The sequence below is a fragment of the Columba livia genome, chromosome 11 (genome assembly GCF_036013475.1).
Source record: "Columba livia isolate bColLiv1 breed racing homer chromosome 11, bColLiv1.pat.W.v2, whole genome shotgun sequence".
Lineage (NCBI taxonomy): Eukaryota > Metazoa > Chordata > Aves > Columbiformes > Columbidae > Columba > Columba livia.
In genome coordinates this window covers 11,019,089-11,034,154 of record NC_088612.1, presented here as the reverse complement: position 1 = coordinate 11,034,154, position 15,066 = coordinate 11,019,089, and the positions used below count along the sequence as shown (strand labels likewise).

General features: G+C 40.9%; 1 protein-coding gene across 14 annotated transcripts in view; it reads left to right on the top strand.

Annotated features, from left to right (window-relative positions):
• MEGF11 (multiple EGF like domains 11) overlaps window positions 1–15,066 on the top strand; it is a 277,366-nt gene that overhangs the window by 217,760 nt on the left and 44,540 nt on the right. For all 14 annotated transcript variants that reach the window (XR_010475229.1, XM_065075966.1, XM_065075957.1 and 11 more), the window contains 3 exons: window positions 3,955–4,075; window positions 5,287–5,450; window positions 5,853–5,955. Coding sequence is in view for 13 of the 14 variants with exons in the window: in XM_065075966.1 (XP_064932038.1) it covers window positions 3,955–4,075; window positions 5,287–5,450; window positions 5,853–5,955 (388 nt within the window). In the remaining variant the exon portion in view is untranslated. The remainder of the gene's footprint in view (window positions 1–3,954; window positions 4,076–5,286; window positions 5,451–5,852; window positions 5,956–15,066) is intronic.

Here is a 15,066-nt window from a genome sequence, read left to right as displayed (position 1 = left end):
GTGGTGTTGATCATTGCTGAGTTATTAACTCCCCTTATCGTCTGGGATACCATTTTTTTTTCCTTCAGAAATGCATTTCAGGGATTTAAAGGTCTGATACAAAACACACAGGAATAAATACAAATCTTGGTATTGAACATCAGAAAATAATTTTAAACGGAGTTGATATTGTTTACAGCATGAATGTATTTTTAACAGAAACAAGAATCTAATCTGTTAGGGCAACATTAATCCAGGGAAAACTCTTTCTGAAGCGTCCTGAGCTTGTTAACACAACCAACACCTACGGCAGCAGTGTGTCTTTAAGCCCTACTAATATTGTACCATAATAATTTTTGTGGAGGAAAATCTTCCCCTCTCCCTGAACAGAAACAAGACATATTATTGACTGTCAGCCGGGAAGATGTATGCTCTGGCCCTCGTGAGTCTATTAATATTTGATGCTGATGGATGTGAGCTTGCAGCCTGAGTTATTAATGGAATTTGGTTCCTTGGACCTAACCCTCAATACATAGGGGAGAATTAACAATAACAACTATATGCCCAAACCTCTCATGGTGCTAGAATGGTCTGTCATTTAGTTGCAGCAACAATAGTATTTCTGAAGTACTTAAAGGTACAGAAGGTCATATAGGTGGTGTTGGTGGCATTATTGTCACCATTCATTTTGGTTTAAAGATGACTTTTTAGGGTCCCAGGGGCCATGGATCCTGTGTCTTTGCTATGTTGGGATACTCCCGTCAGATTTGGATTCCAAACATAAAAAGGCTCACTTGTGTTAGGTTCTGAGCAGCTGTGTGGAGATGTGGGACCCCTGTCCTGGGTGGGATGGAGGTGTCATCTCACCAATCAGGGCCCAGGAAGTTGTAAAGCAAAACCAAGGACAGGAACATCCTGCTTCAACACAAAGAGGGGCTTTTACTGAACCTGACCCTGACACAACATCCAGTATAGAGAGTTTTTCAATTGGTTATGTTAGAGTTAGAACTGACCCCTGAAATGAGGAAGGAATATATTGGATAGATTTCAGGGGTATATTTTGATAAACTGGACCTTCTAAGTGAAAATTATGAAGAAAATTAAGCACTTTTGAAAATTTGTGATGTTCACATGGATCACTCTGACTTGGAGAACAGAGATGTAAAATACCAAGTTATTTATAGCTAGATTTCTTAATATAGCTTTAACATTTTCATGGGTATGTGTTTGATTGAATAAGCTACTCCTTCCTATCATGTATACCACATCCAGACATTCCACTACTCTCATTAACCTCCCAATCTTAATAGAAAAAAGAATAATCAACATAAGGAGCACAGCTGTTGATTAATTTTACTAAATAGGACAAAATATAAAGTACCATATTGCAAGAGTGAAGATTCAATACACAACATTTGAAATCAGTTTAACAGAATATATAACTCATTAACAACTGCATAGACATACACTGCAGCATTATTCATTTGGGCAGGTGGTGAGAGCGAGGTGAATTTACATATCTTTAAAAGTACCTGAATGCATTTAATTTCATAGGTCATTCTCCCAAATCAAGTTCAAAATGTTAATAACGGGGTGTGCATTTATAATTAATAAAATCTTAGAGCCAGTGCTATAGTTCAAGTGCATTTTCCTCTTATGTAATTAAGAAGTTAACTGTATTTGGCAGTTGTCGCTCAGAGAGCTCTGAAAGTCTTACTTGTCAAAACCAGGGACACAAATCTCATTAAGCCACTTATTTTTTCAGTTAAGGTTTGTTTGCAAAGGAAGTGCGTGTAAGGAGGACAGCCAGAGTCATCAACCTCTGCTGGTCCATAAAGTACAGTATATTACAGCAAATGCCAAAACCGGAAGACGTGTTGAATAAGGATGAAAGAGACTGCTGTTTATTATAGCTTGTGTACTGTAGCTGTTCTTTGGGATACCCAGTGTCCGACTGTCCTCCATGCAGAGCAAGTCTACAGACAACCGGTGCATCCACACCAGACCATCGCACACATGGCCAGGGAGAACTACACGTCACACGAGCTGCTCCGTGGTCCCAGGGAGTCACCGAGGAGCTGGAAATCCACCTCCTGCTTCCACCCAGGGCCCAGGGCTCGTTTAGTTCATCTGGTTCCCAAGGGGATATTTTAGCTCCACATCCCTGTGTTCTACTCTTTGCTTTAATTTTTTTTTTTTTTTTTTACTTCTAGTTTAAATCCAGAAAAGGTCAGTTGTCATAGAAATTATTAACAGTACCAGCACTGGTGTGTTGTACATGGAATGAATTGGGAGTTCCATTCACACAAGATACGGTTTTCTAAGTGCTGCTAATTGGCTGTCTAATTGTCACAGGCAGGAGAAAGGCTGAGGATTGATTAGGCGTGGAGGCTGAATGTCCCTCTGCCGTCCCGCTTGCTCAGGGTTCCGCAGCTCATTCCGGAGCCGTGCTGGCAGGGTAATGAGGGGCAGCCGCCTTCGGATGTTCTGGCTGTCGAGACAGCACCTTTTCCTGCCAGGCCTTTTCAGGGGAACTTGTTTTACTCCACCAAGGTCAAAGATAGCATCTTTTACAAACACAGCTTTCACTCAAAAATCACACACTCGTAGGATTTATTTCTGAGCAGTACTTATTTTAACCTTTTCTTTTACTTCCCCTTAAACCAAAGTTTTTAGTATAAAACAGGATGAGTCATACTGGTGCTAGGCAGAACTGCTACAGCAAGCATATGGGGCTCCATGGTGCTCAAAAATCTGTTCATATTTCCTTTTACTGTCTCAGTGTCGGATGCTGTGATATACAGGCTCCTGGATGTACTTGCCATGGCATAGGGAACCTGACATTTTGTGCATTTATCTCCTGATAAATGGATCCTCCTATCAGACAGTGAAGCCTCTCACCTGCAAAAATACATTTTGACCAATATCTTTTCCATTGAGCTATGGTATAGGTCACACTGTACAATGTAGTTACTATTTAACTTTGGAGTAGGATAGCTTTCTCTGACATAGAACTAAATTATTAAGGTTTGACTCGCTGAAAAAGTAAATTTAGGAGCTAATTTGTGATGTGAAAGTCAGGACTACACACAGAAAAAGAAGAAAAAAAACCTTGTGTGTGCTACCGTATGTAGACCCAACTATGGGACACAGTAAGTAGGTTTAAAGAATTGTGCTCACATTTTAATTCCTTTGTTGTATCAGATGAACAATATTAGTAAGAACTGTGTCTCTCAGCCAAACAAGCTCATCAGTGCATACAGCGTACCATAATTTATTGTTGAAATATTCTATATTTCTGTATCATATAAGTATTTACTCTCCTTTCCCTTGTTTTCCCCACACCTAAAGGAGAAATAAGATGGAGGCATGAGGTGGTCTCTTTGTGTGTTCTGCTCTATGTGCCTCCTCTCTCTGACAGATGCATCGCTCCTTGTTCAGTGTTCTTCCTAAAGTCACAATCTCATGCAAATTCATTGAAAACAAGTGCAGGTACCAGCTATGCATCAAAAAGGTCTAATGCATCTGCCATGTAGTTTTTCTCTCTGCCAGTCTGTGGAAGATGAGCATGTACAAGATCCTTCAGCTTTTTAACAACCTGATTCTTAGAATATATTTTCCAAGAAATGCAGAGCAATCTTTGCACGGTTTCAGACTGTATATTTTGTGATTAGTGTTTCATAAGTGATGTTTTGCTTAATGATCTAACATCTGTTCTAGGAGGTTTGTTTTTGTAACTTCCCCACCTCCTGCTGAATGAATGCCAGAAACTTGTCCCTTCCCCCCAAGTCAATCAAAGCGTTAATTGCATCGTAATCATGGGAAGCAGCGGTGACTGCACAAGTGCTTGAGACTCAGCAATCAACTCATAACACTCTGCTCACTGTTTTGGAAGAGAAAGCCTCCCTGTGCAGAGATGGGAATTTCCTGCAATTTGGATTCCTTCAGCTGACTCTGTCCTTTTTTGGTTTGCAGGGAGATGACTGCACCATTACCTGCATGGCAGGAACCTACGGAACCAATTGCTCATCAGTTTGTAATTGCAAAAATGATGGTGCGTGTTCCCCTGTGGATGGTCTGTGCTATTGCAAAGAAGGTAAACAAAATTCAGATTTAACAATTGTCTGCAATTTGGCATCAACGCTTCTCCCCTTTTCCAGTGGCACAGCTGTGCAGCCAGTAACTCCACTATTTTCTTGTGCCTGTCCGTAATTCAACAATCTGCCCAAGTATCAAAACCCAACAGCGGCTTGACTGTATGTTTTGTCTCTGCCCTGAACAGGGGCCAGACTTCACTGCTCTGCCGTAAGAACAGGTCACAGAACTAAGTGTGCTGGCAGACCCACAGCTCCTCTCCAGAGCGATGCAGAACAATTCCCAAACTCTTGGGGTTTTTTTCTCTATCATTTTGCTGCCCCATTTCTGCAGGACTCCTGTCCCCTAAGCCAGCATGGGGTTGCAGGATGTGGATGTCTTTATCTGGGGAAAGAAAAAGACTTGCCTGCTTCGGGGACATTGCAAGACAAACCTCTTTTCTTCCCACATGTGTCCATAATTTCTGTATGTGCGTAGAACTGAGCACAGCCCGTGTATCCAGTAATCACCTGAGAAACCTTGTACCGTTCCATGGCACAGTGTCCCTTATGTACCCCATGCAGCAGCACCTTCCCACAGAATACCAACCTGAGCTATGGCTGTGTGGCATACATAAGCCCTAAAACAGAAGTGAGGCAAATAACAATAAAATCTGGCATTTCAAACATGAGTTAATGGATCACAGTAGAACTCCATTTAATGAGCATGTATAAACCATGAGTTACTGCTCAACTCCATTACGTACAGCTGCAGTGTAATGAAAGCCATTGTGCGGCTGGTAGTTAAGATTTGAGGCTTAATGGCTAGAAATGATGGCCTTGGTCTTTTTATAGATGTAATACCTTCTTTATATTAAAGAGCATTCTCAAAAAAATATGAGGTAAGAAACAGGCAGCGTGGAAGGGCAAGGTTCTTGCATTCTTGTTGATCAGGAGGCTTCCAGCCTGACAGGCATTACCAGAGAGGCACCAGACACCTGAGTCTGGTAAACAACCAACACAGGGATACCGATATCAACATTCCGTACATACAGATGCTGGTGGATGAAGTCAGGAGGTCATAATTAAAGGGTCAATCTTATGTTTACACCAAGATCGGGTCTTGATCTTTAAATCAAAGAGCTGCAGTTTGCAACCTGCCTTTCTTGCCATCTCTGCCCTGCTTTTTTCATTAAAACATCCCAAATGCTGTTTCTCTGCTGCATTTCTGTAGGGTGGCAAGGAGTGGATTGCTCTATTCCATGTTCCAGTGGAAGTTGGGGTCTTAACTGTAACCAGACGTGTTATTGCACAAACGGAGCAGCATGCAGACCGTCCGATGGCTTTTGTCTCTGCTCACCTGGGTGGCAAGGGGACTTCTGTGACCAGCCGTGTCCTGTAAGTGCAGCTGGGGTGGTCTAGCAATCCCTGTAAAGCCATAGCCCATGTAGCTCTTCTAAATGTGCCGTAGGTCAGTATCTCATTTATCTGCAGATATCTGAAGGAAATCATGTCTAAATAACAGATTGGGGTTCTAGCAGTCAAGCAGATGTATTATACTTTGCATTATATTTTACCAGAACTATTGCCGTGTTATCTGCATTTTCTCGAACATCATTTTTTAAAGTGATTCCTCATTTGGTTCTATATAGAAATGTTAGGCACTCAGTTGTTTCTGTCTTCTCTCTGTGTTAATTTAAAAAATGCAACTCAGCATTAAGAGGGACATGATAGATGATTTTGCACATTTTAGAACAAAAACTGATTACTGAGAGACTTTTGTATTTATATTTTTGGAAGGATGGAACATATGGTCTTAATTGCAGCGAACGTTGTGACTGTAGCCACGCAGATGGGTGCGATCCTGTCACAGGTTACTGCTGCTGCCTTGCAGGCTGGACAGGTAAAATTAGCAATTACCTTTGTAAACCTTTGGGGGTTTTGTTGTTTGGGGTTTTTGGTGGGGTTGGTAGGTTGTTTTGCTTTGCTCTTGCATCAGTTATAGCACTGGACTTGTGACTGCAAATATTTAAATAATAGATTGAGACAAGATCAGCTGAACTTACCCATATTTAAATCGTTCATGATGGTGACAATAATTGACACTCATTAAATTTGTATTCAGATGAGCTGAAGATGGCTCCAAACGTGGAGCCAAGTGTTAGCCTTCTGTAAAAAGAATCCTCAGGAGGGATGCGGATCATCTAGAAATCCTGCAGAGCTTTTCTCCTTGAGTAGCCCTTTCCACAAGTGTTCATTTGGGGTACAGTGAATCATTGAACCATCACACCTGGGGGTGCAGGTTGGAGTTTTCTGAATGCAAAGAGTCATTGCAGCTGCTTCATCATACAAACCCCGGGTTTGGCACAAAACATTGTCTTTATGCTCTTCCACTTTTCCCATGCTTCTTGTCACACAGAAGGGTAGTTATGGTGAGGAGATTAGTGCTGGTTTGACAAAGAGATCTCGTGATCGAACAAAGGAAAAGAGGAATATTCAGTGAAGTCAGAGGGTCCAGGCTGGAGTACAGTCAGACCTGTACTTGACTCCACACCAATATGTCCGATATGTCTCTTTGCCAGCTTTTGACAGCTCACATAACAGCAGCGGGGACAACTTATTGACTCAACCGGTATTTCACACTTAGCTGCCTAAAATACTGGTTAGTCTCCCTCAGCTCTCTGGAGGGAAATAAACATGTTCTTGCCCATAACTGCAGAACCACCAGTGGCACTGACAATCAAAATCCATTTATATTAACAGCAATACACTTGGAAGAATTATTTTTTTTTCAAACAAGTACAAGTTGGAAGGATGTGTGGAGTGAGGCAGGCTGGTCAGGCAGCCAAAGCTGGGATACGGTCACCTTACCCAATGCATGCCTTCCATTTCTGATTTAGAGAACATCACCACAGCAGCTCAGCTCCTAGAAGCATGAAGCAAAAGCCATGAAATTATACCTAGAATGTACAACAGAAAAAATCTTTTAAGAATTAAATAAAACACAAAAATAGGAGGTTCTACACACTGCTTATAATAAAGCTATTTTTCAAAGATACTGGGCATGTGTGCCCAAGAAGGGTGTTTTTCCTACAAGAAAACCCATTTTATAAGCTCACTAGTATCTCCTCCTCCAGCTTGCATTCTTCACTCACTGGACTGCATTAATCTTTCTCTGAACCTCTTTACCATCAATATATTCATTTATCAGGCTTTAAAACCCTACTGTGCATTCTTGATGTTCATCAGAGAAAAAGCTGGTAGGCTTTCCTGTAGTCATTGTGAGTTTCTTTAAGGGAGAAAATGGTCTTTAAAAGTATGCTAAATTAAAGAGATATATTTATACACTCTAAAAGTTTATTACGCATCTTTCTGGATGTAACATTCCAGAAGAAACTGCAGAACATGTACTTTGCAGACAATGCAGACTAAAGATGTGGCTTTCTTTCAAAAGCATTTGCAACAAATACCCTATACTTACTCCCATGCACATCCATAAATGTACATCAAATGCAGATGCAAATTACTCCAAGTAAAGGTAAGAATGGTTTCTCTGATATATATCTTTTAATTTCCATATTGAGCAAGATAAATATATATTAACTTGTAAGGGACTTAATGCAAACTGGCCACTTTATCCTTCCATGTGTCCCTGCAATTCAGGAACTCACTTCTTCAGGATCACATTTCAGGGAGGACAGTATTACTTTAGTATTGGAGACCAGGTTGGAGTTGAGATGTTGACAGGGCCACGTAAGGTGCACACTGGAAATGCTGATAGACAGACAGAGCCAACATGTGTTTTGTCAATTCTGCTTTCAGTGTTTTTTCCACTTGTCTTAGCTCCAGACACCAGGAGAAATTCTGTTCATACCGGTTTGAAAGCATGCAATTTAAGAAACTCTTCTGTTAAATAATTATATTTTCATACTAAGGAGTGTGGCATCGGAGAAAGATTAATCTTGTCTGTAGTTGTTGTGAATTAGGCCATGATGTGTATTGCAGTGCATTTTATAAATATGATGTGATAAATAATTCAGGCTTAAATTTTTGCTTTCTGAATTTGGTACTAATTAGGCATGGCCTGAAAAAGATCAGAAAAGTTCAGGATCATGGAACATCTGAAGGTTTTCCTGCCCACTCACACCAGGCAGAGAATTCACGTGGCTTTCTGATCCTAATAGCCACAAAACTTAATCTGAAACAGTATAGTCTGTATGTTCATCCCACACGTGGGACCCCCTCTTGATGTCATGTTCTATGTAAAGATCAAGGGGAAGATTGAACCCATTTTCTTTAAAGTGGTTTTCAAGATGTTACCGATATAAACCTTCAGAGACTGATAGATGGTAAGAGTGTGGAAGAAGACTGGAAAAAGAATCAAAAGGCATATAAAGAGTAGCATACATTGTCATTAATAACAGTGTACCATCCTTTTATGATGTTACAACTGCACCCATCGAGACTATTACTCAGGACAATGCCCTTCTGTGTCTACAGCTAGGGAAGGGTAATTTTCAGGAGCTGGGTGTACCCAGCAGAGGGGAAGATGATGAAGAGATTCCCACAAGTCAACCAGGAGATCACAAAGCTGAACAAACCAGCTGCATACATAAATAAGCACATTGGCAACAAGTTGCTTAGAGCCATACATGTACAGTTTCCATTCAGTTCAGTGGGGAACTGCACATGTGCAGTCAAAGGCAGAAGTTAGATCTGATCTAAAGATGATTGTGCCCTGTCATCAGTGCCAGGTACACAGGCATGTTGTATCACGAACAGCTTTGTAGATAGAGTGGCAAACATAATATTTGTACATAAAAGACCAAAACCACAGCAGTAAAACATTCTGATGTGGTACAAGCAAAGTGAAACGTGTTCGAATGTGGACAAGGTCAGATCTGTGACCCGTTGTCACAGTGCAGAGCTGAATTCTCTTCCACATGAAGGAAATGTCAGCTGCAATCAAGGCTCAGCCTTGCACCGACTGGAGTTCTCCAGCTTGCTCCAGTGCTGCGTATGCATGACCTCATAAGAGAAATAGTGCTCTTCAAATCAAAAGAAGACATGTTCATATCTATTACTAGGTTAGAAAGAAGAAGTGTAGCCCACAGGTGGATCAAGTCTTGACTGATTAGACTGATTATTCTCTAAAGATTAATGAGGGTTTCTCTTACTCCAGATCTGCCATGCATTTTAGATACATGTCGCTTCTGTGCTTGCAGCTCTGTGTATGTGTGCACACAGATGCCTTAAAGCTCCCGACATACGAGTCATTTGTGGAAGAGGTGTTATTTTGTGTACACGCAGGTTAAAATGAAAATGCTTGAAAATTGAGTGCTTCAGTGCTAATTGCATTTGGTTAATTAGGGACCTGGCACACAGTGAATCCTCTAAGAGAATGCAAGTGCAGAAATATGCGTGGTGGAGCATTGCTTGGAAATACTGTGCAAGCACACAGGTCCTAGATGTGGTATGGGTGTCACCTCGCTCAGATGCAACCTCCTCTCCTGGATGCTCAGTGACAGTGACAAGGTCATAAATTTCAATTATGCTCCTCTTAGTAAATAACCTGAAACTGGACAGAAAGGGACCGAATGCCCTGGTAGCCTTGCTGAGGTGGGTCAGACGCTGGGGAGGCGACGTTCCTCTGGTAGAGCCGTGTGGGGTTTCCAATTGAACTGCAAACCCCAGCAGCTGGGTCCTGTCTCCTCAAGGCAGCATGTTCCCACCAGAAACGCCTTCCTCACAGATACCAGCTAGTTATTACTCCATAGCCTTTAGCTGGGTCACTCAGTATGACCTTCAGTAATTAAATCGGTCGTAGCTACTGATCTGTCCTCTAATTTCTGGAGGTGCTGCCTTTGTGCTCAACCCAAGCTGGGCAGCAGGACTCTGGTGACCCAGACGTGGCTATTGCTCATCCTGTCTCCGAGACCCGAGTCCGTCCGTGTGCACAGTCAGACGTCCCGCTCGCAGACAGATTACGGAAAGGAAAGCTGCAGGCCTGGCTGCTATTCACAGCAAACTCATTTCCTCCCTGGAACAACTCAATGTGCTTCAAGTTAATTGTGGCAGTGTGTATTTTGTTAACCTTTCAGATATTACAGTGGGATTAAATAAGAAGCAATCTGCAGGGGGATATATTCCATTCCTGTAAATGTTAAGGTCAGTGAAAATCCTGTTTATCTGAATTCCTTTAATCTGAAATGCTGTCTTATCCGAATCTTAGTTCTGTCTTTCTTTTTTTTGTATCACATTCTTTTTTACATAACGCGATGCTATCTCAGTTATCCACTGAACTAGTTTACTCAGTAGCTTTTCTGAATATCTGAAGCTGAAGTTTGTTCGGTAGATTTTAACATCCTAAATGTGTGTGGGGAAAATAGGATAGTACTGTAGATGTGAGATGGAAAATAGAGAAGTGTGCATCCCATAGTTAATTATAAAAGAACCCCTCATAGATTTTCCTTAATTACGCAGGATGGCAAATACAGGTATGATAATAATATATGCTGGTAAGGAAGAAACATCTTGTTATTGCATTGGTACTTTTCACCTTTGGGCTTCATTCATGTCTCATAAGAGCACCCTCCCTCTTTGCCGTTACATATGGGAAATCAAAATATATATTGCGCTGTCCTTTACAACCTCAATAACTTTCATATATTGCGAGCAACATAGACCCTAATTGTCTCTTATCATGTCCAGAAATATCGTACGGGAGTTGTGCTGGTCTCGAGTTGTAGGGATTTCCATGTGTGATTGTATAAGCGAGTTAACGGGGTCAGGAGTCCTAGGCTGGTTACAGATAAGGTGAGCTTTGAGGAATGAGCCTTCGCGTTCGGGAGAATTTGCAGGCTGCGAGTGACATCTGCACTGTCACTCAACCACAGAAACATGTTTCTTCCCTCCTGTGGACACATTAATTCAGTAAAACTGATAAGCCTGTTACTCAAGGGAAGGCCTTTTTGAATTTTAAAGAAACAGTGGCCACTTTGACTGTGAGCTCTAAGGTATTTTTAACTTGACTTTTTCTGAGTTCTTTGCCAAAAGTTGGTCTGTCTTTTGTGAAAAAAAAAAAAAATCCATTTAGCTTCCCATAAAATGCATTTTGTTTGCATTAATATGACTTTTCTTCATTGGACTTTATAATCTTGGGGCCAGATCCTATCTGCAGCTGTACTAAGTTGAAGCCAAAATAATTCCATGGCAAAATATTGCTGTTAATAGATCAGCTCCAAAAACATACTGATATAATTGGTAGCTGACTTTTCCACGCATCTTTAAAACAAGGAAAAATCTAGGACTTGTTTTATGCACCTACGGGTTTTTAGCAGAAGAGATCCACAGTATTTTAGAATTCATAATGTTGTGGGTTGGCTTTTTATTAAAATCAGGCGGTTTCTTACTCTCATGGTTTCTAATACAAAGCATAAAATATCAGAATGGAGCAATAGTAAGTTCCTATTAAACGTGCATTTTCTAGATGTCTAATCCCATTATCTAAACTACACTTTGCACTTATCACTTTTGGCAGTCTTATCCCAGATTTTTAAATTAATAATTTATTTCTGTGATTATTCTGTATCCTGACACTAGCTTTAAACAGACAGAAAAACTAGACACTTTTAGAGTCAGTCTGAAATGGTGCATTTTAGCCTCTCTTCTGGCCTCTGCCTTTCAAATGTGAAACGCTTTTCCATATGAAAAGGTATGCATATGCTCTGGATTCAACAAGTGCCCTTTAGTCTATGAATGTAACATAAGCTTATTAGAAATTAGCTTTAATTTTTCATTGACTTAATTTCAAGTGAGTTGATAAGATTTTAATGTCAGGCTGTGCTTAAAAATTCTCTCTTTGACAGGAGCCTTTAAGTATGGTTCCCGCTGATATAGAGCTAATTTCAAAAAATATGAATTATGAAGTTATATCAAAGACTTCATTGATGTCCTGACATTAATTATGTCTGTGCATTCCTTGGCAGATATCTAGATGGCTCCAGATTCTCATCTAAGAGAGGTTTGGTTGTATTTGTCCTGTGCCAGATTCAGTCTATATTTCACCTTTCATGAAATCAACTGGATTTTTGCCACTCATTCAGTGGGAGTTGGATCAGACCCTCAGACTATAATTAGAACCTGCAGTAAGCCTACTGCTAAACCTAAGCATGCATGCAAATTATTGCAGTATTAGTCTTATAAACACCAAAGAAATACGGGTTCATTTATCTTTGTATTTATTTTGGGGGTTATTTTCACTTATTAAAGGACAGCTTTTAAATTAAATTTAAAGATATAGCTTGGATGACATCCTGGCTTGTATTAATGTAATGGTTTCTAAAAAATGAAACATGATGATAGAGATATTCAACCATTTTCCATTTTAACACAGAGGCATTCTATGTATAACCTTGGCTGTGTGTACAATACATTCACCTATAAATAAATGTGGGCGAGAAGCAGTGAAAAATTATTTGTGAACATTTCAGCAGACTACATACTGGCTGCTGGCATGCTGTGTGTGAGGGAAGAAGAAAGAAAGATCATTCAGTAAACAGCCAGCAAGCTAAAACGTGGTGTATATATGTTCTTGGTGAAAGCGTTTGCAGTGACAAATGTCATCAATATCTTCCTTCCCATTCTGCGCAAAGGAGAAAAAGTTGAATTTCAGTCGATGTTATTGAACACAAAAGGCTCCCACACATTTGGTTGTACAACAACTCTTGATATTCTGTTTTTAGCCGATGGCTTAGCTTGGGGGCTTGGACGTTCGAAAGCCAAGAAAGCAATATATGGCTCCTGCTATCCAGTTTCTCCCTCCTGTTCATCTGCCTTTCCCAGGTTTCTCTTCCTTTTTGGTCTGAAACATAGGACCTGACTCCTTTTCGTACTGTTTTCTTCAAGATCTGCCCTTTCTGCTAATGACAACTTTGCTTGCTGCAGTAGTGCACCCTGGAGAATACCCGGTAGCAAAGGGAACCAGATGATCCTTAATTTTAGCAAACATTTTGACTTACTCAGTTTCTTGTGAGGTAGGTCTCTTGCCTCAAAAGCTTTTATTGCATAAATTCCCTGAGTTGGATGATTCATATCTGGAGTTTCCTCTAGATAATTAAAAATAGGGGTACGATTAGTGCTCCACAGAGGTGCATTAGGCCGTAAGTGTATTACTTTCAGAAAAACACTTACATTAATGGGTGCATAAATCGCCCATGCAATGACGAGAGAAGAGAGAATTTAGAATTTTTTCACTGGCTGCAGGGAAAGGTTTTTTCTTCATTATGTAGAACCAGATCATGGAGCTTTCATTTAGACTGAGGGGTGTTACACGCAGTCGCCCCTCTGAAGCTCACCAGTGGATGGTGCTTAGCAAGGTAAGTAAGGGCTCCTCCGCATCAAATTGAAAACAAGTTCACTGTTCTAAAAGCATTTTGAGAACACCACAAAAGTTCATAGATAATGAGAATGTGGCTGCTGTTATGTCTGTTGAATAGTTTTGCTGTATAAAAACATAGCTTATTTTGCAGACTGGATGAGCAGCTTCAGTTCTTAATGTTTCCTTTATGTTTTCTTCTCTCTGCTGCCCTCCCCAAGCAGATTTTCTTGTTCTTCAGCATCCTTAAATGCTGAGCTGTCACAAATTGTCCTGTGGTGTTTCTGACTGGATCTGAGTCAAATACTTCAGGGTTTGCCTCAGGTGGGAATAAATATGAAGATGCAAAAAGTGGCAGAAAAGCACCAAGGATTCTTTATGAACTCTTGTTCGTATGCTGTTGTAGTTCCTTCTGAACAGCTAGATCCAGAGCTAATCGGACAGTTCTTTCTTATGTTATTATTCAAGTTTCTTTTACCTTTTATGGAGTGAAGAAGCAAACTATTCACTACTTAGGAAGACGCTCTGATCTAATCTCAAAAACAAACCTGGTTTAAATAGAATTTATAGGGAAAACATGAGTGTAATAAGAGTACTGGGGAAAGAGAAGGGAATAAGCCTGAAGAAAATGTGAACGTATGATTGTAGAAATCGTTACTGGAAATAAAAGTACAACTTGGGAGGCCAAGGCAAGACGTCCAGGTGAGCTCAGTGGACTCTGCCCCTGGCCTGGCACCCGCAGGCCTCGGAACCCTCGGGCTGACGGCTGGTGACAGCTGTGCCACAGCTGCCGAAGGGATCGTCCCTCGTGAGGGACACCAGAGCGGGGCAGTGGCACGAGGGAGCCATCCCTTCTCGAGATCCCATTCAGTGGTACATTCCCAAACCTCTTTGCAGTCTGACCAAGTGCTTGCTGGCCCACTTTCCACAATTACTCATCAGAACAGCCTTGCAGTTGTGATCAGTAAGCTGTTTTCTGCTATTGAAGCAGTATTGCTACTGTTGTGGTTTTGCCACCGTGTACTGTCAACAGGTAGAGAAACCACCATTAATGATTAGTAGTGCCAGGGACAAAAGCCACCAGGCATTCCAGATCAAAGCCAAGCATGACCCACCAAACTTCAGGCCTCCACGGTATTGCCTGCGTAAATCCAAAGCCTATTTATGCACAAAAAGCAGTTCTTTCCAAAGCTATTCAAATGCCAGAAATAAGAGTTTATTATGACTTCACATCATGTTGAAAGACAGGTGGAGGAGAGCGCAGTGTTTGTGTTGGATTCAAATGTCTGCTGAAATAATTCCTGTCATAGCTAATTGATGTTGCATCTGTCTTTAGATTGTGACTATTAAAAAAAAAAAAAAGCTGAAGATCTTATTCAGAGAAATAATTACAGTTGTACACTGGTAGATATAAAATTAAAGTACATGGGGGGAAGGGAGCTACATCCTATAATTTATCAAATTTCTCTGTCCCTGAAAAACGATGAGATGCTGGGCAGCATGCAGGGCCTGCTGCAGAGGCTGCTGTCAAGGGGATAGCAGTGGTCAAAAATAGGCCACTGCTTCTTATTTATTCCATCCATTTTTGCTCTTCTATTGTGTTTGGAGTATTAGTTTCCAACTGTCTAGAGACAAAGC